Below are 27,948 nucleotides of genomic sequence, written 5' to 3'. Positions count from 1 at the left end.
TATACAATAATGCAAAGCTTTCTAAAAGTTATTTCTTGCTACTTACCTGCCACAAACTGAGTTCAGTGTTAAATGATCTTGTTATTTTCAAAACTAGTCGTCCTAGATTTCTATCGTTAATTGTGTATCTGAAAAGGTACACAAGATGTAGGTTTGCCAAATGCTTCTTCAAAGCAAGATTGCACAACACTCCACCATGATTGGTTCATCCCAAACACAAAACTTAAAAGACAGTTTCTAAGCATTGAGTATCAGCCCACCCAAGGCTATTTTATTAGGAATCTGCAGGCACATTGATCATCAAGGCAATTGACCGGCAACATGGTCTCAGAAAACTTAAACACAAGGAAATATGCAGATGCTGGAAATTCAAGCAACAAACACAAAATGCTGGTGGAACACAGCAGGCCAGGCAGCATCTATAGGGAGAAGTACAGTCGACGTTTTGGGGCCCCAAGGGGTCCCTGCTGCGTTCCACCAGCATTTTGTGTGTGTTGCTCAGAAAACTTAATCTTGTTTACCAACGCCAAAAAAAAAAAAGCAGTGGCTGGCCACATTCGTAATACTCCCCCAATGCTCTCTGGTGTGTGCGTATTGACTGCTGTATATCCAATGTTACACATCATCGTAACCACTACCACTTCCTCATGAAAGGGTTGCATAGACCTGGGCTATATAGACAAGTCTACCTTTCTCAAGTTAGCAAAATAAATTATTATTTTTTTTAAAGTTGCATTAGAACTACCATCCAATAGGAGACTGTGCTGTTGTCATCATTCCCTGCCATAGACTTTTGAAGAAGTTGGGCCAGAAATATTTTGGAGCAGCTAAGGTACATGCCGATGGTGCAATGGGAGCACTCAATGGCAGTTTCATGCAAGGAAGGGTAGGTCCCACATTCTAACAAACCAGCTTGTGAATAACTGAATGAAAACTGGATGTAAAATTCAAAGTGTGATCCACTACAATGCTGGGAGCTGAAGAAGCAGTGCTGCTTGCTTGGGTCAGCTTGCCATTGTGGGGTGTGAATAGGATTGGGCACAGCACATTTCTAAAGGTTAAAAGAACATTGTAATGCTCAACGTGAGGGATTGGGATGGGATTTACTACTTTTGTCCACACTACACATGTAAAGAGCCTTATCGATGTTGAAAATATTGGTGCCACCTGTGATACCAGACCTTGTTTCATTGATGAACGTTCCAACAGGTAAGAATGGGTCCTTTAATGGGCTGGAACAGCCCCTCATGTTTCAGTAGTCAATGTTCACCCTGCTCCTACATCTCCATCTGTGCTAGAATGCTGGGCAGCAATTTCAACCAAGAATCGTGTATGCCACAGCTGCATGCCCAGCACCCATTCCCTGCAAGCTTTTCACTTGCAGCTGGAGGGCCGGCCTCTGGGTTTGAGCGGGATCTCTCCCTCTTCCACAAGGAAACCTGCAGATGCTGGAAATTCAAGCAACAGACACACACAAACTGCTGATGGAATGCAGCAAGCCAGGCAGCATCTATAGGAAGTAGTCGACATTTCGGGCCGAGACCCTTCATCAGGACTAACTGAAAGAAAAGCTGAACTATTCCACGTCCCATACCCATTCTGATATGTCAATCCATGGCCTCCTCTACTGTCACGATGAAACCACACTCAGGTTGGAGGAACAACACCTTATATTCCATCTAGGTAGCCTCCAACCTGATGGCATGAACATTGATTTCTCTAACTTCCATTAATACCCCTCCTCCCCTTCTTACCCCATCCCTTATTTATTTATCTCTCCCCCCTTTTTCTTTTCTTTTTTTTTGTCTCTCTATCCCTGTCACAATCACTCTGCCTGCTCCCCATCTCCCCCTTTCTTTCTCCCTAGGCTTCCCGTCCCATGATCCTCTCCCTTCTTCAGCTCTGTATCCCTTTTGCCAACCAACTTTCCAGCTCTTAGCTTCATCCCACCCCCTCCTGTCTTCTCCTATCATTTCGGATTTCCCCCTCCCCTTCCGACTTTCAAATCTCTTACTATCTCTTCTTTCAGTTAGTCCTGACGAAGGGCCTCGGCCCAAAACGTCGACTGTACTTCTTTCTATAGATGCTGCCTGGCCTGCTGCATTCCACCAGCATTTTGTGTGTGTTCTCTCCCTCTTTCGATGACGTTTGGGGGATGTTGCGTTTGTAGATTTGCACTGTCGGCTTTTTCAGACTTATGGTTCTCATATGCTGTGCTGTTGCCCATTCTTTCTTGTGTTTTTGTGTAAGGATGGGGGTTAATGATTGTGTTGCCATTCTTCTGTTGTTTGGTGGGGTGCGGGAGGCGAAGGGTTTGCTGTTTCTCTTTGAGATTCTTCTGCAGATGCCACAAAACAAAGAAAACCCATGGAAGTCCGTTCAGGGTTGTATACCGCAAACATACTTCGATAATAAATAAACCTTTGACCCATGATACCATTTACTGAAGCACACCATTTTCACAGGGGTGTTAAATTCTTCGTGCATAAAAACCTTAAATGTTGATTACGATTAAAATTGAGATTCAGCCGAACAAAAAGCTGTGATTACAAACAAACAACAAGAAACATGGAACTAAGTAAGACTTTATCTAGTTAGTAAATCTGTGCAGAGAAAAGAAGTTATGTTACTACCTTTGCACCAAGTATTCCCAGTTGAGTCGTGTCCAATCCCACACCATTGTTTTCCCAAACTTGTTGTACGAAATGTAGCTGAGAACTGTAAACACATCCTGAGTCTTTATGAGACTTTCATTTTTGATATGTTTTAAGAACCTACATTAAAAAAGAAACATCTTAGTAGCTTGATTTTCAAGTATATAACTACCGATTTGTACCTCTGAAACTTAAAAGTACATGAGATTTTGGGTACCGGCCACTATATTTGTGAGTTGGCCTTCAGCTCGGTCTTGGGTCATGGAGCTACAAAGGAAAGAATATTTATAAATTCTGTGCTTCTTGAGGCAGCATTCTCCAGTGACTTCAAACCGAGCACTGCTAAAGAAGGGCAGCATTGAAAATAGATCTAAAGAAAATTTAAAGTTATGCAAACAGAAATTGATTGGAAAATCCCTTCAGTTTCTGAAGTGGCCGAACTATTGCAACAGATGCACGAGAAGGTCAGCAGTAGCATTGTATCTACCTGTCCAGAAGTTGAACATTCTCCACTGAAGCTAACCCGTACAGAAGCTTGTCCTTCTCCTGGGCAAGTGTGGTTTCCTGGTACTTTTTAAACATAAATTCCCATGAATCCTCATTTCCAAACTGTTGCATTCCGTACTGGTACACAAGCAGCCGCAGATTAGGTACTACACTGGAGTAAAAGAATGATTTGAAATTATTTCCAAATTTTCATATTTTACTTTCACTAAATTAATAATAATCACATGTGAAATGGGGGCAGGCGTCGATTTGAACTGGATATGATAGAGTTCAAAGTAGAACATTCTGTGATATGACTACAACAAGAAGGCCCCCCCACACTTTCTTGAAGAAGGTTGCATGGTTTGTGTTCAGCTTGCTTTTAATTGGACTCAAACATGAATTTGCTAGCTTGCTTTAATGCCCAGGTGTCTGTAACAGAACATTCAAATAGAAAACAGAGCAGCTGGATCAAGTAGGCATATGTCTTTTGCAATCTGGCTCAGGCCAGAACGTTCCCTCAAACCTCAATTAAATATTCCTCCACAATAATTGCTGAAATGGGATTCCCGTTCCCATTCCAACATGTCCATCCATGGTGCAGGGAGGAATTCTCAATAAATTTGACAGACTCTTTCCCTGACTGCAGTTTGTAGTCCTCCACCATTACTGCGCTCGCTAGACCTTTCCCATAAGCTTCACAGCCAATAGATTTACCTTTTGCCTGCTAACCATTCTGTGAATAAGGTGTGGACGTTTCCTAATGCTTCTGTATCTCCCATGCGGCATGCAAGGTCCAGAACTTCACTCCTCAGTAATCTACAAATACAGCAAAATCAACCCGTAGGTTGGTTCATGCAATTCAAATGGATGGCGTGATTCATAATTATACTATGTGAAAATAGTGAACCTTTCCAAATGGGTGCCTGTGTCATTCCAGTCAAGCATACGAGCAATAGGCTTCACCTGCTCTTTCCAATAGGCCTACAAAAGCAAAAATACCAAAGAAAAGGTGAAAGTCAACTGCTTTAATTTCTATTTTTATTCAGTCTTTTGAGATATTAAGCATAGCTCACCTGGAACTTTGGGTAAAGACTGTAATCGTCCTGTAGCATGCGCCGAATATATGCAATGGATGAAACAGTTACTGACCAAGGTAAATAATCTGTTTCATTTTTCAAGTACTTTGTCACGTTTAAAGCCACAGAGTACTGTAGGAGGGCTGCTCTGCAAAGGAGGTCAACATTACAAGAAAAGTAATTAGAGTTCAGCTTCCTGTGGGATTTTATTCCTGCCCCGCAGAGATGGTAACTTCCTCTGCCCAAGACGAGTGCAGTGACCTGTCTCAATGATCACTGTCCAGTGGCCCTTACATCAATCAGGTGCCTTGGTAGGCCAGTCATGGAACAAATCAACTCCTGCCTCAGAGATCACACAGTTTGCCCACCGTCAGAGTAGGTCATCAGCGGATGAGATTTCTGCTGTGGACCATCTAGACAATGGGAACTGATGTGTCAGGGTACAGCTCAGTGTTCACCACTGTGATCCCATCCAAACTCATCAAGCTTCAAGCCTCTGTACCTCCTTCTGCAACTGGATACTTGACTTCCTCTTTGGCAGATCTCAGCGAGGAGGAGTGGTAACATCTCCTCCTCATTGACCATCTGCACCTTAGGACTGCGTGATCAGCTGCCTGCACTACTTCCTAAACACACTGTGACCAAATAGTGCTTTCTTCAAATTTGCTGACAACACTGCTGTTGTTGGACAAATTGCAGGGGGTGACAAGTCACTTTACTGGAGCAAGGTAGGTCACCTGGCTAAGTGGTGCTGCATAAATAATCTCTTGTTCAATGTCAGTCAAACAAGAACTGGTTGCTGACTTTGAGAAGGGGAAGGAAGGCAAACATTGGGGGATTGGTGGTGGAAAACATCAACAGCTTTAAATTTCTGGGTATTAATATACTAGATGGCAAATCGTGAGGCCAGCACATATCAAGTGCCTATTCTTCTTAGGAGGCCAAGGAGCTTCAGCTTGTCACCATACACTCTAACAGACATCTCCAGATGTACTGTTGACAGTTTCCTGACATGCTACATCAAGCTCTGGTATGGCAACTTGAATGCACAAGAATGCAAGAAGCTGCAGAGAGTAGTGGATTCCGCCCAAGATATCACTGGTAGGCAAATTACTCCACATCATGGGTAGTATTGCCTCAAGAAGGCAACATTGATCAAAGATCCCCACCATCAGGCCACACCATTTTGTCACAGCAACCATCGGGCAGAAACCTGAATCACACATCAGCAGGTTCAAGAACAGCCATTTCCCTTAAACCATCCAGTTCTTGCTGGGTACAAGGATGGGCAGTATCCAGGGAATGCGATATGTACTAGCAACTAGAAAGCAATGTCTTTGCTTTTCTGAATATTTAGTTGTAAGAATTTCTGTTCTTCCACCACTGGATGACAGACATTGACTGACAATTTAGACTCTGAAGAGATGGAGAGAATTCTTTAAATGACTACAAAATCAGTCTCCTGTATTAGCAGAGCAATGGTAGAATCATGAGAGGTTTATGATTTGCATGGCTATTTGGGCCAACCTGATAATGAACTGTCCATATGAGGAAATCTGCAGATGCTGGAAATTCAAGCAACACACACAAAATGCTGGTGGAATGCAGCAGGCCAGGCAGCATTTATAGGAAGAAGTACAGTCGACGTTTCGGGCCAAGACCCTTCGTCAGGACTAACTGAACTGTTCAGCTTGTTGCCAGGACAGACCTCTGGCTTGTACCACTGCCTTCTCTTTTGCCAAAGCCCTCTTTTATCCAATTAACATATGGTCATTTCTCTTGAATCTGCATCCATTCCTGATCACAATACAATTCATTTAAAATTAATTATTCTCTTCTTCTCTCCATCTGCCCCCCCCCCCAGTCTATTGTTTTTATACACCTGAACAATCCACAAATCTTCCCTCTAAGTCTTTTTTCCCCCCATTCTGCCAACATCAGAGTGAGTATTGTTCATGCCCAGTTGCCTGTGTTATCCACAATGGTGGCCAAGATCTTCTCTGATGAAAATGGTCTCATTTCTTTTTTGTGTTCCTCTGCAGGCTCCTCCATCACTCAAAAAGAATGCTACATTGAACAAAGCAGCTTTCTTAATCCTTAGCCTTCTGTCACCAACACATTCATCCCTCTCCCACTGGCACACTATGATTGCAATGCATACCACCTTTCAGATGGGCAGTGGAGGGCAAAAAGTAAACTTAACTGTCTGTCCTTTGAGGAGCTCTAAAAGCCTCTTGTGAAGGCCAAGGCATTTGTACAGCTTTTATTTTGGGTATTGGGGTTTACCTGAAGGTTCAGCAAAAGACATTTGTTATTTCCTGGAACCCCCTACCACCAGTTTGCATGAATAATGACCCAGGTGCCTGCAGCTCACCCAGGAAATGTTAATGAGGCTGAAACCAAGTAGTAACCCAGGCCTCCTTTCAGGGTCATTGGGTAGGCATCACTGAACTTTCATCCAACCTGAAAATATCCTATTATGCTTCTAAAGATGAGAAAACCAACAAACAGCCTTTTTCATTTATGCCCTGAGTGTTTCAGAGTACTGGTAATGGTATTCAGAGGGGCAGAGCGAAGTTACGATGGTGCTAAACAGCGACTTCTTTCCTTGCATCTTCGGAAACAGCTCCATTTTATCTTTAATACCTTTTCTTTTTCCTTTTCAGGATTCTTTTGAAGCCCCTGCCTGGAGTTACACACTGACTTCGGTTCTTTGCGGGAATGGGAACCGTTCTCAGGGCCTCAAGACCGGCCGCTTTTTAATACCCCAAAAACGCGGCCTGGAAGACGAGTGCACCATCAGGGTGCTGGAATTTCGTGGCGCTGGGAATGGGCTGATTCTCGGCTGGTACTGTGGCCTGGTGTGTTGTGGGAGAACACGGAACATTGGGAATGGGTGAGCTGCTGTGGGTGGCGTGTTCAGAGAGCTGTGCCTCTCCGGGGCCGACTCTCTGGGCACAGAGCTTAGAAAAAGCAACGCAACAGACTTTTTCAACAAGTTGTTTGTTATGTTTCCCCTCTCGCTATGAAATGTGGACACCTCTTTTACCATTATTAGGGACAGAGAGAGCCTGTGGTATGTCGAATACTGGGTGAACAAGTACAGTAATCTTTGGGGTACTGCAAGTCTGTGTCTTTATTAATGCTTTGCTGCACACTTGAGTGCTCAGTGGGGAGTGCCAATGCTTTTTTGCTGGTGGGGTTGGGGGTGGGTCATTGCTTTGCTGCTGCTTATGTGTGGGAGAGGGGAGTTGGGGGGGCTTTGGGGTTTTCACATTTAACTGTCATTCATTCTTTGTGGCACCTCTGTTTTTGTGGATGCTTGCAAAGAAAAAGAATTTCAAGATGTATATTGTATACATTTCCCTGACATTAAGTGTACCTGTTGAAGGGTAGGGTGCTAACTTACTGCATCAAAACGGGGAAAAATTGTCAACACTCAGATTGTTGCTCAGTTACTTACTTCGCCAGTGAAAACGTGTCATCGATGAACCCAGTGCGATCGCTGTCTGAAAATTCCTAAACAGAGCGGATATTATGCCAAGTTTAGTAAGCATTAGGCTTTCTTTCAAGTTGTGTTCTGCAAAATGGCAGCTGCAACATGCCAACTCTAAAGCTGTCAGCAAACCCATTGGCACAGTCTTCCCCTTACCCTGCTTTTCCTCTTGTCATCTAATCGCATTGGAAAGTTGCCACGGACAACAAACCAGATAAGAAATGTACTATTTTTTTCCGGCTCTCTTTATTTGAGAGATGATAGGTAGAAGAGGCAAGGAGCTGAAGGAGGAAGTGATGCAGCAGATTGTAACTTCAAAACAGCAAGCTGCTAGTCTCCCTTCTTGTTGAAGGAGCAATATCTCTCTATTCTCCCTCCCCCCACTTGGCCAGAGAGAGAGAGAGCCGTTCTGAGATGGCAAAATGTTGGGGTGGACAGTAGTTTCCGATGGACTGTAGATCACAGTCTCTGGGGCTTTGCTATTGCTTGCATGGTGTGGGTGGGTGGGGGGGGGGGGTTGATGCTTTGCTGCTGCTTGTGCCTGGGGGGTGGCAGGAGGGGGGCTTTGGTGTTCCAATGTTTTCTGTGATTTACTCTGTTTTTTTCCCCTCTATTTTGTTGATGTCAGCAAAGAGCAAGAATCTCAGGTTATACCTTCTCCAATATTAAACTGAACCAACGAAGAGGACAGTGGGCCAAGGAAGAAAGGGAAGGATTAAGAAAACCAGAGGAAGGCGATGGGCAAGTGAGAAGAGGTGCTGACAGGTAACTGGAATGGGAAATGGAAAAGGGAAAGGGAGGGCTGAAATTACTGGAAGTTAGAGAAATTGATGTTCCTGCATCAGATTAGGTGGATATGAGGAATATGAAGTATTGCTCTTCCATTCCGAGTTTGGTCTCATCGCGAGAGCGAGGAGGCCATGGACAGGAATGTTGGAATGAGAATAGGAAGTCAGATTGAAATAAGTAGCCACTGGGTGATCCTGCGGACAGAAGGCGGCGTTTGTTAAGAGTGTAATTTGTGAGGAATTCTGTTGATTATATGGGAGGAGTCCATTAACAGTGCACCCCGTGGATGAGCAGGAAATTAGCGAGTGACTTGGCTGAGAATTGCTCTGAAATTTCTGTGACACTCTCACTTCACAGACAGTCAGCTGCTACAAATCTTGTTGCTTAGGCTTTGCAGGTTAAAATCAAAATAAGGACAATGCAATTATTCTTACTGTATGGTTGCTTATCAGTTTCTGGATAATGCTCTCCCAGGCTGAGTCTTCATACTGCACACGATAGAACCCAACGTGCTTTGTGTTCACTTTCAAGATGTGGGCGGGCGAATTATTGGGAATTTTCACTGAGCATTTATGGAAAAAACATTGCAAACAAGCTATTGTTAAGAAAATGACTATGAGGGCCAATATTATTTATAAAGTAAAAGTTTATTATTATTGAAAATACTTCTTGCATGCTCTATATTTTGTCAGCATTTCTTTGTCTTAAGCTGCTGAGGATTCATTTATTCTGAAGAGACATTAATGCAATTATTCTAACATTTCCCCCATTGCATCTTTTTAAAATTGTTTTTTTCCTTCCCCCTCGTTATCTAATGGTTCCTGCAGACTTGTTTTCTCACCTTCCCAAATGACTGCATAAATCTTTAAAATGTAGGCTGGGCACCCATTATCTGAAATCCCTAGATCTGAAACACTCCGAAATTGAATATTCTTTTGAGTGCTGACATGACTTCTGCTTGGCTACCGATGACTAGTGGTGTTCAGCAAGGGTCAGTGTTGCAACCACCTCTTTTTTTTGCCTTTTTTATTTGGATGACAGAATTGATAGCTTTGTGGCCGAGTTTGCAGACGATATGAAGATAGGTGTAGGGGCAGATAGTGCTGAGGAAGCAGGGAGGCTGGACAGATTACGAAAACGGGCAAAAGAAGTGGAGGGAAATGTATGGTCATGCACTTTTAATAGCAGAAATAAAACCATGGACTATTTTCTAAATGATGAAAAAAAATTCAAAAATATGAGGTGCAGAAGGACTTGGGAGTCCTTGTACAGGATTCCCTAAAGATTAATTTGCAGCTTGAGTCAGAGGCAAGGAAGGAAATTGCAATGTTAGCATTCATTTCGAAGAGGACCAGGATGTAATGCTGAAGCTTTATAAGGCATTGGTGAATCCTCACTTGGAGTATTGTGAGTAGTTATAGGCCCCGTATCTAAGAATGAATATGCTGATATTGGAGTGGGTTCAAAAGAGGTTTGCGAGAATGATTCCAAGAATGACAGGCTTATCATATGTGGAGCAATTGACAGCTCTGGGCCAGTACTTGCAGGAATTTAGAAGAATGAAGGGGGATCTCATTAAAACCTATTGAATATTGAGAGGCCTAGGTAGAGTGGATATGGAGGGTATGCTTCCTATAGTAGTTGAGTTTAGGACCAGAGGGCACAGCCTCAGAATAGGAGGGCATCCATTTAAAACGGAAATGAGGAAAAATTTCTTTAGCCAGAGGGTGGTGAATCTGTAGAATTTGTTGCCACAGGTGGCTGTGGAGGTCAAATCATTGGGTGTATTTAATGCTGGGGTTGTTAAGTTCTTGGTTAGTCAAGGCACATAAGATTTCAGGGAAAAGGCAGGAGAATGGGGCTGAGAGGGAAATGGATGAGCAACGGTGATTTGGCGGAGCAGACTCGATAGGCTGAATGGCTTAATTCTATGTCTTGTGGTCTAAAATCAGAATACTGGAAGGACTCGGGGGTCAAGCTACATTTGAGGCAAAAGTTGTAAGCTGAGGTTTTAGATTGAGACTGTGCATGATGACTAGGATGGAAGAGAATAAAATATTGCTTTAAATATCAAACATTAGCTTTACTTGTCACATGTATATTAAAAGCATCGCTAGTGTTGACGTCCAACACACTCAGGATGTGCAAGATTGTCTGTAGGAGGGAAGGGTGGGAAGGAGGCAGAGAGTGATATGTGGAACCAGATGGGAAGCAGCTGATAGACCAATGGAACTAGGTGGGGAAGTGGGAGAAACAGAATGGGGAAAGTAAACAGAGCAGGAAGGACACTAAGTGGACAGGCATGTGCACGTGTGAGAAGAACATCAGGGGTCTCGGTTCTTTGAAATTGGACAATTCTACGTTCACACCACTGGGTTGCAAGTGGATTAAAAGATATCCTTCCAAATTGGAATTTGACCTCTCGATAGGAATGGAGAAGGTAAACAAATTAGGCAAAGTAGAAAGAAAGTTAAAATGACATGCAGCCTTAACGTCTGAGATGGCAACTTTGGACAGTGCATGTGCTCTACAAAACTATTGAGAAATGCTGAAAGCTGTCTAGATATGGTGTTCAATAGTGATGAAGGCCTTGAAGACTAACATTACTCTCAAAGTATTATAGACACATAAATATACCGGTATTGAATCTTACCAAGTTCCCCAAATTAGTCAAATGATATTCCAGATGAAGGGCAAGAAGATCTGTAATGATCTGAGTTTCATCCTATTCAGCTTCCATTGTCTGTGCAGGATTTCACAACTTACAGAGATTACCGATAGAAATTATTTCTTCCGGTGAACTTTGGGGCATTATCTCAGATAATTTTCATTTAAATAGACTGATACAAGATAACCATGTTCTGTGTGAGGGCTGAGAACTGAAATCATCTCATGCACTGACCCAATGCGTTAATGGTCAGTTTTTGAGTTTGCACTTACAGTAGAGGGTTCTGTTTGCTATGACTTTGGGCTGGCAGTATGTTTAGAGTTCCTGGGAGAGAATTTCATTTTCCCACCTATTGAGGATGGGTGTACTTTGTAAAGCCACCTGACAATTATTCCGAACTATCATCTGCAGGTTCAGTTTTTCTTTCAAACTTTCCACCATTTGAAATTTTATCAGAAGCCCACAACCCAGAACCTGACCCTTGTACATCTCATTCCTACCTGTTGCATTTGACATGTTGAACAGTAAAGTGTCATTTACTCCTCCAAGTGTATGCCACTGAATGGGAATGTTCCACTTGTATCTAAAATTGAAAGAAAATCATATAATCACAAGATGCATGGTCTAAAGTTTTCTCTTTTGTTCTTCCTGGTTTCCATTACCCAGCAACCCGCTCCATTCTTTCTCATTCCGTTATAAGCTACAATATGCACATAGCGGATATTACTTTACTGGCTCTTCATTCAGCTTCAGATTACCCAGACATCGGCAATACAAACAAGAAGCTGTTTATCAATTACATCTTAGCATTTGACTCCATCAACACCTCACTAAAATCCAACAAGCCTCAAAACCTGGTCCCTTAACACTTGATCTGCAACTGAATTCTGTCTTTCTCATCAGGTGACCACAGTCAATATAGATCAGGGACATCTCCTTCTCACTGCAATCAGCAATCACCTCAGGGACGCGTGCTGAGCCCGCTTCTCTACAAGCATGACTCTGTGGCTGGGTACAACTCAAGTGCCACCTATAAATCTGGCGATGATGCTTCTTTTGTTGGCGGAATCTCAGATGGTACCAAGGAGGCGTACAGGAGTGAGACAGACCAGCTGGTTAAGTGTCGTTGCAATAACAACACCAGCAAGACCAGGGAATTGATTGTGGACTTCAGGAAGGGGAAGCTGGGAGAACACATCAAGGGGTCAACAGTGAAAAGAGTGAACAGTTTAAAGTACCTAGGCATCACCATCTCGGAGGATCTGTCCTGGGCTCAAAGCAATCATGAAAGCAGCATGCCTCCTCGGGAGTTTGAGGAAGATTTCATTTGTCCCCAAAGACAATTTTTACAGATGTATGGTGGAAAGTATTCTGACTGATTGCTCACTGCCCATGCAGAGGCTTTAATGCGCAGGAATAAAAGAGGCCGTGGAATGTCGTTTTCTGTCAGCTTACCTTATTATTCTCTTTTTGCACTATTTTATTTATTTTTAATTTATAGGAAGTTTTTAAATGTCTTTCACTGTATTCCTGCCATAAAACAATAAATTTCACTTCCTATACCAGTGATAATAAACCAGATTCTATGTCCGAGATAAAAACGAGATTTTCAAAGAAACAGTAAATCCAAATGGGATTGAGAGCAACTGTATGCACAAGCAGGAAGAGATCAGAGATCCACAAGGCATCTTATATACATCATGGGCACCTACCTTATTCCCAATCCTCTGCTTCAGCAGGCATCCTAAATCTCTCAAAACCAGGGAGAAAAATTCATGGCGACGAAGTGAAACACTTGGTTAAATTTCACTTCTCAGAGATCCAAGTCTGTGTGAACTGGTCACGCTGTGAACTAACACAGATGGACTGTATTGTACAACAGAAAGCCTTCTGAAGATGAAAGTTAGTACTATCCCCTTTGTTAATATTCTTTTACCACTGACTAATGCACCAAAGTAGACTGCGGTCCAGTGGTTGGGTACCACTGATTTAGGGTTTGAGGGTCAATAGTTGTATTAAGACTAGCTTCAACATCTGCCAGGTAGGTGGTGTGTTTGAGAAAGCCCACACACCCTTTACCAGCTGCTATCAATCCTGCCTTACTTTTGCCAGAATGTGCAAAATGTCAAGATGGGCAAGTGGACTTGGTCCAGCGGCCACCTGAAGTCAATAATCTAGCGTTTTACTTGTGCAAATTCCACTGTAAAGTATACAGTTTGGTTGCCATTTAGCATTACTATTTTGTGCTTATTTGTCCAAGATGGTGGCAGAATAGGCTCCTGGATGAACAGTATGTCACAAAATTTAGTGCCAACCATGTGGAGATCATGCAGCATCTGGAGCAAGGCAACTCCGCAAATTTAGGGATGGCAACTAGATAGATGTGGATAAACCAGGTGCATCTGCATTCTAAATCTATACACAAGCATTACTGTGGCTGTGTGCAAGATTGCAATCTGCAGGTTATGCCTGAAATTGACAACTCTGCACAGACACGGGTGCTCTGCTGCAGCTGTTCCCAACCTGGGGTCCGCTGAGCCCTCAGTTACTGGCAAGGCTCCACTGTATAAAAATAGTTGGGAACCCCAGGTCTATTGTGAATTAGTTCCCATGACACAAGACCTGAAACAAACCGAATTAGTTGTCAAGAGATTTGGATGATTTTCATTGTTTTGGGAGTACAAGTGTAAAGATTGCTTACTCAAAATTGATTGCATGAACTATTCCAAAGGCTGATTGCCAGGCAGATGACTGATGAAATAGGGGGCATCCTGTTTTATGGAGGGGACCAAACCCCAGTGTTAAAGACACTGGCCTTAAAGCAACACCACACCCACCCTTTCCAGTCCAAACAACAGGAAGTGCTGCACTCTACCGACGTGGGAGCAAAGTACAAGACTCAGCTCAGGGCCTGGTACAAGCATAGACTTCAATTCCCAGTATCAACCAGAAATTGCTACTGGGATGGCACTTCTGTCACTGCGGCAGCAAGATCGTAAAAGCATTATCATCTTCCAAGTTCTCTTACTCACACAGTATCTTCATAAATTCAGCCCATGATTGAATCTTATGGTCTTTTCCCTCAATTACGTTCATGGTCAAGTTCCCAACTAGCCCATATTCTCTACTAGACCTCAAAAACTCTGCATTAGGTCAAGAAACAAAATGCCATTTTCCCAGTGAATTAAATAGATCAGCAACCATTTCAGGAATAAACTAACTATTCTGAACAAGTCAACAAGCACAAAAAACATTAACAAAGAGAAAAAGGGAGATGAATGGCACATACAGATAGGGTCAGTTTAAAAATGCTGTGCAGGGTTAACTGTGTGGTGAAGAAGGCATATGGTGCATTGGGATTGAGTTTAAGAGCCAAGAGGTAATGTTACAGCTGTACAGGACCTTGGTGAGATTCCATTTGGAGTACTGTGCTAATTTCTGGTCACCTCACTACAGGAAGGATGTGGAAACTATAGAGAGGGTGCAGGGGAGATTTACCAAGATGTTGCCTGGATTGGGGAACATGCCTTCCATGAATAGGTGGAGTAAACTTGGCCTTTTCTCCTTGGAGTGATGGAGCTTGAGAGGTAACCTGATAGAGGTGTATAAGATGATGAGAGGCATTGATCGTGTGGATAGTCAGAGGCTTTTTCCCAGGGCTGAAATGGCTAGCATGAGAGGGCACAGTTTTAAGGTGCTTGGAAGTAGGTACAGAGGAGCTGTCAGGGGTAAGATTTTTTACCCAGAGAGTGGTGAGTGTGTGGAATGGGCTGCTGGCGGTGCTGGTGGAGGCGGATACAATAGGTCTTTTAAGAGACTCCTAGACAGGTACATGGAGCTCAGGAAAATAGAGGGCTATGGGTAACCCTAGGTAATTTCTAAAGTAAGTAAATGTTCAGCACAGCATTGTGGGCCGAAGGGCCTGTATTGTGCTGTAGGCTTTCTATGTTCTAAAAAAATGCTGAAAGCATGCTACAGGTCAGGCAGCATCTGTGAAAAGAGAAAGGAAAATAAGTCTAAGATTTAAAACCAAATGTCAGATCTGGGGGGAAAAAAAGAGAAAAGCAAATTACTTTCAGTATGAAGTATGTTCCTGTTGATTTTCATTACGTTAATGACACTAATATACATTTGAAAGGCAGTGAGAATAAAATATAAAATGTTGTAGTCAAAATAGTTAAAGCAAATATGTTTTAAATTATGCAAAGTTATCTTACTTCAGGAATGAAGGAGGCTCCATTGGATTTGCCTTTGGGTCCAACAGGAAACGTTTCTGCGAGACTACACCATCTGAAGTAACGTTCAGCACGGGGAAGCCCATTTGTCGTGTCCATGTATCCATCACTTCTTTCACTGGTTTACCACTGACCTGAGAACAAAAATGAAGTTAGCTCTATTTGGTGCATTGGGCACATGAAGAAACAAAACCCAAAAGGAGGGACTCGAAGCTCACCTACCTGAGCCAAGGCTTCCCAGAAGTCATCTGTTTTTGCATTTTTAAACTGATGATCATGGAGGTATTTCTGAAGATAGAATGCAACACTTAATTCACCTTATTCAGTTATTATGATCAAAGAACTCTTCTTCACTATGGAAAATACTATTTATTTTTTTGGTTCCTTCATCTTCAAAAACATTGGCCACCCAAATACCAGCAAATGAGGAGATCTTTGCCAAGGACACATGAATAACCCTTGTCTACTTCTACTGCTGCTTTTTAGCATGCAGCTGGTCATAGTCCACTGTAGCAATGGAAAAATACCATTTGGCCTAACTCATCTATTCTAACACCGCCTGCACACACACACAGCTAGTCCTATCTGGCTAATAAGCATCTAAACCCCTTCTATCCATGCACTTACCAATAATCATTTGAACATTGCTACTGTATCTGCTTCAACCATTTTCTCTGGCAGATCATTCCATACATATCACCCTGTGCATGAAGCATAAAGCGGTGTCCCTCAAGACACTCAAATTTTTCACCTCTCACTTCAAAACCATGTCCTCTAGTTTTATGTCCTCCTTCTTGGGAAAATGACTAAGTGCATTCACAAAATTTAGACCCCTCATGATTTTAGATACCGCTATAATGTCCTAGCTTTTCCAATGTCTCCCTACAATTCAGTCCTGGCAACATCTTGACTGCACTCTCTCCAGTTTAATGATGTCTTTCATACAAATGGATAACCAAAACTGTACACAATATCCCAAGTGCAATCTCACCAATTTTTTTTTTAAACAAAGTGTAGGTGCTCCCAAAGAGAGCAAGACCAGTAATGAGGACTTGCTACTTGAAAACCTGTACAATCTTTTAACAGGAGATAGAAAAGACATGTCAAAAGGGCAATATTACAATAGTCATGGAGTACTTCAATATGCAGGCAGATCTGGAAACTTAGATTGCTGCTAGATCCCAGAAGAATTTGTAGAATGCCTACAAGATGGCTTTTTAAAAGAGCATCTTATGGTTAAGCCAGCGAGAGGCAACTCTATTCAGGACTGGGTGTTGCGCAATGAACTGGAATTGATTAGGCAAACCAAGATAACAGAACCCTTAAGAGACAGTGAGCATAATATGACAGAATTCGTCCTGCAATTTGAGAAGGAGAAGCTAAAGTCAGATGTATCAGTATTACAGTGGAGTAAAAGAAAATACACTGGAATTTAGAAGGTTGAGAGGGGATCTGATTGAAACATATAAGATTATTAAGGGATTGGACACGCTGGAGGCAGGAAGCATGTTCCTACTGATGAGTGAGTCCAGAACTAGAGGCCAGTTTAAGAATAAGGGGTAGGCCATTTAGAACAGAGATGCGGAAAAACTTTTTCACTCAGAGAGTGGTGGATATGTGGAATGCTCTGCCCCAGACGGCAGTGGAGGCTAAGTCTCTGGATGCATTCAAGAGAGAATTAGATAGAGCTCTTATAGTTAGCGGGGTTAAGGGATATGGGGAGAGGGCAGGAATGGGGTACTGATTGTGTATGATCAGCCATGATCACAGTGAATGGCGGTGCTGGCTAGAAGGGCCGAACGGCCTACTCCTGCACCTACTACCTATTGTCTATTGTCTATTGAATTACAGAGGCATGAGTGAGGAGCTGGCCAAAGTTGTGTGCAAGGGGACACTAGCAGACATGACAGCAGAACAGCAATGGCTGGAGTTTCTCGGACTAATTTGGAAGGTACAGGTTAGATACATCCCAAAGATGAAGTAGTATTCTAAAGGCAGGATGATACAACCATGGATGACAAGCAAAGTCTAAGACAACATAAAAGCAAAAGAGAAGACATTATAATACTGCAAAAATTAGTGGGAAGTTAGAGGATTTGGAAGCTTTTAAAAACCAATAGAAGGCGACCAAACAAAAAATACAAGTTATGTACTTGGATTTTCAGAAGGCCTTTGACAAGGGGCTGTACATGAGGTTGCTTAATAAGGTAAGAGTCCATGGTATTACAGGAAAGAAATCTACATGGATTGAGGATTGGCAGGAGACAAAGAATGAGAATAAAGGGAGCCTTTTCCATCTGGCTGCCAGTGACTAAATGTGTTCTGTTGGTGTCAGTGCTGGTTCTACAACTCGTTACCTTGTTTGGCAATTCAAGAAGGAATTGATGGTCAAGTCTGTGGATGATATGAAAATAGCTGGAGGGACAGGTAGTGTTGAGGAAGCAGGGACTCTGCAGAAGGAATTGGGCAGATTAGGAGAAAGGGCAAATGGATTATGGTGTTGGGAGGTGTATGCCCATGTACTTTGGTAGAAGGAATAAGAGTGTAAACAATTTTCTGAATGGGGAGGATTAAAAGATCCAAGCTGCAAAGGGACTTGGAGACATTGTGTAGGATTCCCTGAACATTACTCTGCAGCTTGATTTGGTGGTGAGGAAAGAACATGCAATGTTTGCATTCATTTCCAAGACCAAGAATATAGAAGTATATAATGCTGAGGCTTTATAAGGCACTGGCAAAGTGTCATGGAGTATCGTGAGCAGGTTAAGGCCCCTCATCTTAGAAAGGATGTGCCAGTATTGGAGTTTGTTCAGAAGAGGTTCACGAGAGTGATTCTGGGTACGAGAGGTTACCATATGAGGAGCGTTTTTTGGCTCTTGGCCTGTGCTCGCTGAAATTTAGAAGAATGGGGGGGGGGGGTGGTATCTCATTGAAATCTATTGATTGTTGAAAGGCCTAGATAGATTGGATATGGAGGAGATGTTTGCTATAGAGGAGGAGTCTAGGACCAGAAGGTACAGCTTCAGAATAGAGCAACATCCATCCAAGAGGCATTTCTTTAACCAGAGTGGTGAACCTACGTGATTCATGGCCACAGGAGGCTGTGGACGTCAGGTCAGTGGGTGTACTTAAGGTGGAGGTTGAAAGGTTCTTGGGGCGGGGCGAGGGGTGGAAGGCAGGAGAATGAGTTTGAATGGGAAAAATGGATCAGCCATGATTAAATAACTGAGCAAATTCAATGAGCCCAGTTCTTCTCCTGTGTCTTATGGTCATAAGGTCTTAGGGATGATGCAATGCCTACTTATTTATAAAAATTTTTTTAAAAACAACAAAAAAATCTTGTACCTGACATCCTTGCTGAAAATGGTCCGGAGTTATCCAGTCACGCAACATCCGTAGAATTGAGGCGCCCTGCAAACGGAAGCAGAAAACATGTATATGTATGTATGTGTATGTTCCTGACACCTTGCCCAAAATACAGAGGAACCCACGCTTGTATTGGTAACATCCTGATTTCTGAAAACATTTACTAGGGGAGAATGCAGCATAATTCTAGCAAGTCCTATCTAGTTTTCATTGTATAGGAATGAAAATTGGGTAAACTTTATAAACTGAAAGATAAAAGTTTGAAGTCTGCCAGTCAAACAGTATCTGTTGAAAGAGAAACCAAACTACCAATTCAAGTATGTGACTCTTTTGAGTGATTTGTTGTGCCAAATTACCACTAATGCCATGAAGAAAATTAACCAATAGGATGTTAGTACTAATGCTATTCCAGAAACCTTAAACAAATTACAAATCAAGGCATGCATTTCCAGCCTATTCAGCCTCTCTTTACAATTCAAGCCCTCTCATCTGGAAAACATTCCTGTGATACCTTCCTGCAGCCTTTTCATCTTAATGGCATCCTTCCTGCAGTTGAGCAGATACAATACTCCAAAAGTACTCTCACCAAGGAATTGTACAGTTGTAACAAGACCTCGCTCTTGAACTCAGTGTCTTGACTGATGAGGGCAGCCATGCAGGCCGTGTTCTTCACCACCCTGTTCATCAGTGTCTCCACGTCCAGGTTCTGCGCCAGCACCCTTAGGTCTCGTTATGATACAGGCCTCATTATGATACAGGCCTTAGGACCCTGCCATTCACTGTACAACTCCTGCTTTGGTTTAACTTGCCAAAGTGCTACACATATTGATCTGAGTTAAATTCCACCTGCCATTCTTTGAATCTCAGTTGCCCCAGGTCAGATCTCAGATAACCCTCATCACTGTAAAATATGCCATCAATTTTGTTGTCATCTGCAAACTTAATAACCGTGCTAACTATATTCTTATTCAAGTCACTTAAATGGAAGATAAGCATGAGCAGACCCAGCATTCAACCCCATAGCCCACTACTGGTCACTGACCTCCAATTTCAAAAACAACCCTCCACTAACACTCTTTGACTCCTTCCAGAAAGCCAATTTTGTATACAGTTGGCTAGCTCACTTTGAATCTCATGCATTCTAACCTTCTGGACTAGCTAACCATGCAGGATATGGTCAACAGCCTTGCTAAAGATACTGCAGGAATGTCCACTGCCCCTGTCCTTGTCAATCCTCCTAACCATCTCTTCAAAAAAGTTCAGGCAAGTTTGTGAGGCATGGTTTCACCTTCACAAAGCTATGCTGACCATTCTTAATTAGTCCTCGCTTCTCAAATGCTGGTGGATCCTGTCTCTCACAATCCTTTCTAGTAACTTTCCGACTAATGCTGCTAGCTTCAGTGGCCTGTCATTCCCTCACTTAAATGAAAGGACATTAGTCACCCTGCGATCTTCTAGTACCTCACCCACAACTATAGATGGTGAAAATCTCTTTGCCAGATATCAAAGATAATTAATTCCCTCGCTTCCCACAAATTCCCAGATGCACTTGGGAATCCAGAGGTTAATATGCTTTAAGACCACTATCACCAACACGTTTGTAATGTAGATATGCTCCAAGACACTACTTTTCATTTCTTTTAATTCCTTAACTTTCATGACTTCCTTCACAATATATACACAGATGAGAAAGATTCATTTAAAAAGACCTTGTCCATCTTCTGTGGGTCCACAGATCAATGACTACATTGACGTTTAATAGAACCTATTCCCTCTTCTGTTACCTTTTTGCTCTTAAGACACCTGTTGAATCTCTTCAGATTCTCCTTTACCTTTGCTGTCAAGACCATCTCTTGACCTTTTTAAATAGCTAGGAAATTCATGGAAATAATAATTACCTGAAATACAAATGGGAGACTTTTTTGTCACCATATCCATTAATTTGATGCTTTACATGCATATCATTTAAAAATACTACAAAGTTAACATTATGTGAAAGCAGGGACTATGGAGTTGTTAGTGCTCCAATAATGCCCTCCTATTTCTTAGTTATACATCAAAAGTACATATATACCACCTTAAGATTAATTTTCTTACAGGCATTCAAAGCACAAAGAAACAGCCAATTAAAGACTACACATAAAGCAATGTGCAAAAGACAAACTGTGCAATTACAAACTGAAAAGCAAAATAATGCTAGATAAGTAAGTAATAAATAGCACTGAGAAGGCAAGTTGTAGTGTTCTTGAAAGTGAGTCCATAGATTGTGGAATCAGCTTAGTGTTGGGGTGAGTGAAGTTATCCACTCTGATTCAGGAGCCCGATGGTTGAGGGGTAGTAACTGTTTCTCAACCTGGTGGTGTGGGACCTGAGGTTTCTGTAGCTCTTTCCTGATGGCAGCAGCGTGGCCTGTGTGGTGGAGCCCCTGATAATGGATGCTGCTTTCCTGCGACATAGCTTCATCTCTATCACCTGACTTTCGCAGTTTGCCAATATCGAAGACAAGATGAGGAGAAATCGACTCCTGTCAGAAAACTAAATGCATGAACATTGAGATCTGCCATATACTCATACTCCTTGAAATCAGCCTGTCTGCAATGATCTGATCTGACAGCTGAAGACCCAAGCTCTTTGGGTAACCTTTTCGTCATTTATCAGAAAATCTCTTCATGTGGTTCAGCATCAATTTATTGTTTGATTAGGAGCCAGTGAAGCCTCTTTTGATCAATTTTGCTTCTTTGAAGGTGCAGAACAATGAATGTTGCTTGTTTAAAATGGCAAGTCAGCTCAGTAGAGCCAATGAATAAATCCACAGTTTGAACGGTGCTGCACTACATCACTGTGAAGAATATTAATTTGTTGCACATTTTAAATGGAGTCATCAAAATAGAACAGTTCTAATTTGTTAATAAGACCTTGCAATCGCCACTCAACAGCATCTTCTAAATCGTTCAGTAATTGAAAATACATAAAAAAACAGGCACACTTCTAAATGCCTCACAAAACCTTGCAAGAGCCTGAAGTGCAATTAACGGCAGCTCTTACCTTGCTATACGAAATGCCATCAAAGACAGAGGTAATTTCTGCTGGGGTTGACACATTAACAATGATTGGATGGGATGATAACAAAGCATCTTCACCCATTACAGGCAAAACATCATCTATGAGAATCTGATCCAACTGTGAAAGATAGTGTCAGAGATGTCATTGATCAAAGTCAATCATTTGCAAGTTACTTTATCAGAGAATTACAGAAATACACAGCACAGAATTTCACTTATTGTGCTCATGCCAACAATTGCACTTTAAGGTTGCATTAAATGATGCCCATAACTTACCAGCATGTTAACTTTGGTGAAAAGCAATCAGAATTTAAATAACAATAGCAGCTTTACTGATATAAAAATTAAATTCCTGATTTTCAATTCAATGAACATACCTAATACTTTATAAAAAGTGGGTAAATGTTTAGTTCTGTTGCTTAATAACTTCTCACCATGCAAGCTGGTAACGTTTAAAGACCATCATCATTGAAGATATTTCCAAAGATGGTTGATGATGGTAGTTCTCTGATCTTGGCAATTTACTATTTGAGGAGACATCATCAGTGTGCTGTTGATTGTGGTGTCCTCTGATTGCTTGGCCTTTATATACTTTTCAATTAGCTGAATGAAAACGCACAAAGTTCATCACACAGCCATTCAGCGGCGAGATTTCTGCCCCACAACACAATTGACTTTCCAAAGTGAAGTCCAATTAGCTGGATTGAAAAATTATATGAAAGCCAAGCATTCAGAGGGCACTCCACAATCAGCAGGACACTGGCGATGTCACCTCGCATGGTGCATAACCTTTGCAAGTACATTGCCAAGATCGGAGAACAACTCCACCCAGTGTACCAGTATGCCTTAGCTAAGTTTTAGTTGGACTAATCCATTACAATAGAGTCAATACTTCACCCTTTGGGGGAAAAAAGTTAAAAGTTCAACTAATTTGCTTCATACAGCAATTACTCCTTTTTCCAAAGATAAGCCTTATTCAGAAAATTTGCAAATATACGGCACAGTGGCCAGTCTCAGTACAACCCAAATGGTTTCATTAGTATTCCATCAATTTTTCTTTACATTTTTGAGCAGAAAATTCTGAGGGGTTTTTACATTTTTTCTTGTCCCTTATTTTACCATACAGACATGGCCAAAATTGTGCTTTTGCCCTGTTATGCCTTTGTGATAGCTGTATTGAGGTTCAGTATGTCCTGAGAATGAACTTCTGGACCTCGGAATATGCTGGTCCTCACTATCTGGTTTGGGACAAGTCCTTGCTCTGGAAAGACGCTGTTCATACTCTTCCCATAGCAGATGACATTTAACTCTATTTATGGCAATGGCCAAAGGAATGACAGTGTGTTACTCAGCTGCCCAGAATGAACCTTGCCACTGCATTCCCTTCCAGGTCTCCTTGATAAATTGATATTCCAGAGATAGATAGATGACAGTATCATTCCTTTCAAAGTCACCTTGAAGATAGTGTGTGGTTATGCTGAGCCCCTGGCTGTGCACTATAAATGAAAAAGACAGAGCAGGACCTTCTCACCACCAACTGAGCAAGTTATTACTGCTTCTTGGAAGTTCTGGTGAGGAGGCATGGGGCCAAATACTTCAGCTGGGGCAGTGCACTGGTGCAGTCTTGCGGAAGCAAAGGCCCAGATCCAATCCTGACTGAATGGAGTATGTATATTCTCCCTGTGACCAAATGGGATATCTGGTTTCCTCACATATTCCAAATTCATGCAGGTTGCTGGATGAATTGAACACCATTGACAAGAGGTACAATCCTAGAGGTGGGGGGGGGGGGGGTGATGAGAATGTGGGGAGAATCAAATACGGGATTAATGCTGATAGCGAGGGCTCAATGGGCCAAATTGACTATATGACTGTGAGATGATTTTGCCCGTCTGCTTGGGGAAAAGAACAGCAGGATTCATGATCATTTTCTGTGGGGGTTGTGGACATTTTACTGGCTAATCCAAGTGTGGTTAAATGTGCATAGCACAGACCAAATCAGACTACTTTCCACAGTATCACAGCCAGGCCCATCCTGCACAACACCAGTGCCAGGCAGAAATTCACCAGGCAGCAATACTTCATGCTTGTGTGTGCATTGTCCATGCATGGACAGCCACACAAAGCTATCCACCAAGACAAAGAACATGTCAGATACTGTCATGGCATGCATCTGATTGCCCCAGGGTTGAGACACTCTGATTCTATGGGGTATAAAAAGCTGGCACCATCCCTTTAAAGATTCTGACCAATTGGCAGCCATGTTTTGCTGCCAAGATTTGGATATTGAACGAGCAACTGAACTCAGGTTCGGCACTCAGTCCTCGGCTCAGCTTCGGTTCAGTAAACAATTGTGTTTAGAATTTCTGACTCATTTGGATTCTCATCTGGTCTCATCAGGTTCTCATCTACCATCTAGTCATCTCAGTCTCGAAATTGTGTCTCGACTCCACTCCAGCAGTTCAGTCCTTACCATAGGACTCATCATAGGATCCATTCTTTTGTTTTTTTCTGGAGATCTGTGCATCACATCTCCACAGACACAATTCACTGCCAATCTTTACTGAAACATTGTTCGGGTGAATGCTAGAGCTCAGGATCAGAATACAGGTCACACCAACGCAATGTGCTGATGACAATGTTCTTTCTGCAATCCAGAGGGAGCATCCCATCTTCTGCCTCACTCAAATGAATTCTATGAGCTTTAAATTTCCTGTCCAATGACCATGTTGGACTTTCTTCATGGTCCTCCAGCTGAAAGGGTGCTTTGTTGTACAAACACAACTTTAACAAAATTCACACATCACTGATTTCCCCAGTAAAACAGTGGGATCAGAAATGTTCAGAACACATTCGGCATATATCCCACAATGTGATCTCCCAATGGCTGTGAGAAAATTAACTTACCATTAACCAATCAGCTTGAGCTTTATGTACTCCAATATACTCAAAGAAACTAGCAAATCCTTCGTTCAGCCACAAATCATCCCACCAATTCATAGTGACGAGATTGCCAAACCACTGCAGATATAAATACACACTTAACATATCAATGAGTTTCATTTCAATACATTTGGCTTCAGCAAAATTTAAAAGAGAAAACAAAAAAATCACAAAATTAACAACTCGTAAGTCGTAAACAACTACATTACAGTTTGAATCTCATTGTGTCTCTGATGGCTTCCATGATTTTGGATGCAGAAAACAATGTATTCATTGTTTATGTAACAGATATAAATATATAAACATTGGTCAATACTACTTTACATAGTGTGAACTTGACCGAACCATTATTATTTCTTAGCTTTTTTTTTTAAACTGTTAGATAAGCATGATTAAATAAAAATCATTAAAACAAGATGAGGATTTAGATAAGCAACTTTTCAGAACTTCCTCAAGAACAAATAATCTATGATCAAGTCACCTTATGATTTATGCTATATTCAAGACCTTTCCATTCCTCATACAATCCTTCCATTTAACAGTGCCAAGACTGCATTTGTTAATTTCAGTGGAATCATTCTACTGTGTGCACTTCATGCATATGTTATGCCTTTGGTGTGGGGCTGGTCAGCAAATTACTAACTGTATTGATTAATGATCGTTCTGTTACTCAGCTTGTTTGTGCTTTCCATATTACATGCTCAGATCATCAGCTTCAATAACATGCTTAAACATCTCAATCTCAGCAATTTTCTATATCAACCATCTTCAAATGTTTAAGATTATCTCTACTTTAAACTTTGCAGTTCGAAGAATACTTAGTTCCCTCAGTTTTTCGTCTGTTAACTGATCTATGCTTTAAATTTCTCTGAAGTGACGGCAGAGCCCTTTTGCTTTAAGAATAGTGACTAACTTTGGAGATGCTGTTCATAATCAGTGGGAATACAACAACTCCAGACTCACCATTAAATAGGTGAGACAAAACACTTTAATGAAGGCAGAGAAAACACTTATGAAGCATGAGCCTTAAAAGAGATTTGAATATCAATGGCTGATTATAAATTCAAACAGATGCAATAACTGAACATTCTTGGAAAAAGAAATTTGCATTACTACCGTACCTGATGAACAAGCTCATGGGCCACGACTGCGGCAACCCGTTGCTTATTGGATGAGGATGATTCTTTATCATCAAATAGCAGGTTAGTTTCTCGGTAGGTGATCAGGCCCCAGTTTTCCATTGCACCTGTCCCAAAGTCAGGGATAGCAATCATATCTGCAAGATAGGAGGTAGTGTCAAAAATATGTACGTGGAACAAAAATTCATGAACTATATTCATTTCAATTTAGGAATGCAAAATACACATCAATATATGTGAAAGTGCTCAAAATAAACCAAACACACAAATGGATTCCTGGACTTTGGAGCTACTATCAATTGCGAGTAGCAATATTTTGCCGTGTTCAGCTGATCGGTGATTGTGAGAAATGGAGAGGTGTTCTGCATACATTCTCAATGTCAGAGAATGGTACCACTACACCCAAAAACATTCTTAAAATAACTCCCTTGTTTGAGGGGTAAAGTGTACATTATTAATCCATAACCTGTTGGGGCAGCTATTGTGTGGGTGACCAGAGTTGAGAGGCTTTGGCAAGAACATGCAAAGGCTCCGAGTTCCTAGCAAGTATTATTTTCCCATCTTTGGTGCATAGCTAGTGTGTTGAGAATGGATCCAGAGTTAGTGAATGTCCTTTGTGTGATACGTGGGAGCTCCAAGAGACCTCCAGCTCCCTGGTAGCCACAAAGTGCATCGACCCGCAGCTTCTTAGCTAGTGTATTAAGAAACTGGAGCAGCAGCTCGATGACCTTTGGCTCATACAGGAGAACGAGGAGGAGATAGATAGGAGTTACAAGGAGGTGGTCATCTCCAAATTGCAGGACGCAGGTAGCTGGGCGACTAGCAGAAGGGAATAGACAGCCAGTGCACAGTGACCCCTGTGGCTGTTGTCCTCAATGACAAGTGTACCTCTTTAGATAATGTTGGGGTGGTGGGTGAAATAACCTATCAGCTACAGCAGGTAGGTCTCTGGCACCCAGTCTGGCTTTATGGCTCAGGATGGAAGGGGAGGAGAGGACTGCTGAAGTGATTGGGAATTCCATAGTTAGAAGACAGACAGGAGGTGTAAAAGACACACCAGGCTGGCATGTTGCCTCCTAGACGCCAGGGATGTCAGAGATGGGACTCACAGTGTTCTGGGGCGGGGGTGAATAGCTGAAAGTCATGGTGCATATTAGTACCAACGACATAGGTAGGAAGAGGGATGAGGTCCTGAAGATGAATATAGGGAGAGGTGAAAAGCTGAAGTTCTAGCCTGTCCCACAGACCAGTGAGGATAATTTTGCAGATGAATGGGTGGCTGAGGAATTGGTGCAGTGAACAGGTTCCAGATTTCCGTATCAATGGGATCTCTTCTGCAAAAAGAATGACCTGTACAAAAAGGACAGAGTACAGCTGAGCTCGGGGGTTCCATCATCCCTGCCCGCAGGTTTGCCAGAGCTGTTTGGGAGGGTTTACACTAATATGGCAGGGGGTTAGAAACCAGGGTGATAGGGCTGAGGATGCGGAAGTTGGTATACAAGTAGACACAGTGTGTAGTGAGACTGTGAGGAAGGACAGGCAGATAATAGGGCTGAGGACAGTTAGTATACAAGTAGACACAGTGTGTAGTGAGACTGTGAGAAAGGACAGGCAGATGATAGGGCAAAATTGCAGTCAATAGGAAGTGTAGTGTGGGTGAGGGGGAAATCAGAAAGGGTGATGAAAACAGCACGGAAGGTGTTACATTTGAATGCACACAATAGATGGAAAATGGTACCATAGACGACTCTTCAGCACAAGTCGACACCGACAGATATGGCATTGCGAGCTGAGTCGTGGCTGAAAGATCATAGTTGTGAGCTTAACGTCCAAGAATACACATTGTACAGAAAAGACAACCTGGGAGGCAGTGGGGGTGCATTGGCTCTTTGGGTTAAAAAAAAATGCTTAGCAAGAGCAGGCATAGGGTTGGAAGATGTAGGCTCCTTATAGGTAGAGTTAGGGAACTGCAAAGGTAAAAAGACCCTGATGGGAATTACATTTAGGTCTTTGTAGGATGGCTAGGATGTG

General features: G+C 42.2%; 1 protein-coding gene across 1 annotated transcript in view; it reads right to left on the bottom strand.

The window, feature by feature from the left end:
• The window catches only part of enpep (glutamyl aminopeptidase), a 91,927-nt gene that overhangs the window by 10,545 nt on the left and 53,434 nt on the right, over nucleotides 1-27,948 (bottom strand). The window contains exons 5-19 of the mRNA XM_059964899.1: nucleotides 25,900-26,054; nucleotides 24,743-24,856; nucleotides 21,819-21,953; nucleotides 18,753-18,818; nucleotides 15,630-15,695; nucleotides 15,390-15,541; nucleotides 11,673-11,755; nucleotides 8,939-9,066; nucleotides 7,683-7,738; nucleotides 4,217-4,367; nucleotides 4,051-4,124; nucleotides 3,858-3,959; nucleotides 3,142-3,312; nucleotides 2,634-2,774; nucleotides 47-128 (exon numbers count right to left, since the gene is read on the bottom strand). Of these exons, the coding sequence (XP_059820882.1) occupies nucleotides 47-128; nucleotides 2,634-2,774; nucleotides 3,142-3,312; nucleotides 3,858-3,959; nucleotides 4,051-4,124; nucleotides 4,217-4,367; nucleotides 7,683-7,738; nucleotides 8,939-9,066; nucleotides 11,673-11,755; nucleotides 15,390-15,541; nucleotides 15,630-15,695; nucleotides 18,753-18,818; nucleotides 21,819-21,953; nucleotides 24,743-24,856; nucleotides 25,900-26,054 (1,676 nt within the window). The remainder of the gene's footprint in view (nucleotides 1-46; nucleotides 129-2,633; nucleotides 2,775-3,141; nucleotides 3,313-3,857; nucleotides 3,960-4,050; nucleotides 4,125-4,216; nucleotides 4,368-7,682; nucleotides 7,739-8,938; nucleotides 9,067-11,672; nucleotides 11,756-15,389; nucleotides 15,542-15,629; nucleotides 15,696-18,752; nucleotides 18,819-21,818; nucleotides 21,954-24,742; nucleotides 24,857-25,899; nucleotides 26,055-27,948) is intronic.

This window comes from Hypanus sabinus, chromosome 3, assembly GCF_030144855.1.
Source record: "Hypanus sabinus isolate sHypSab1 chromosome 3, sHypSab1.hap1, whole genome shotgun sequence".
NCBI lineage: Eukaryota > Metazoa > Chordata > Chondrichthyes > Myliobatiformes > Dasyatidae > Hypanus > Hypanus sabinus.
Note: the sequence above shows the minus strand (reverse complement) of the source record. Positions and strands in the feature narration are given on the sequence as shown.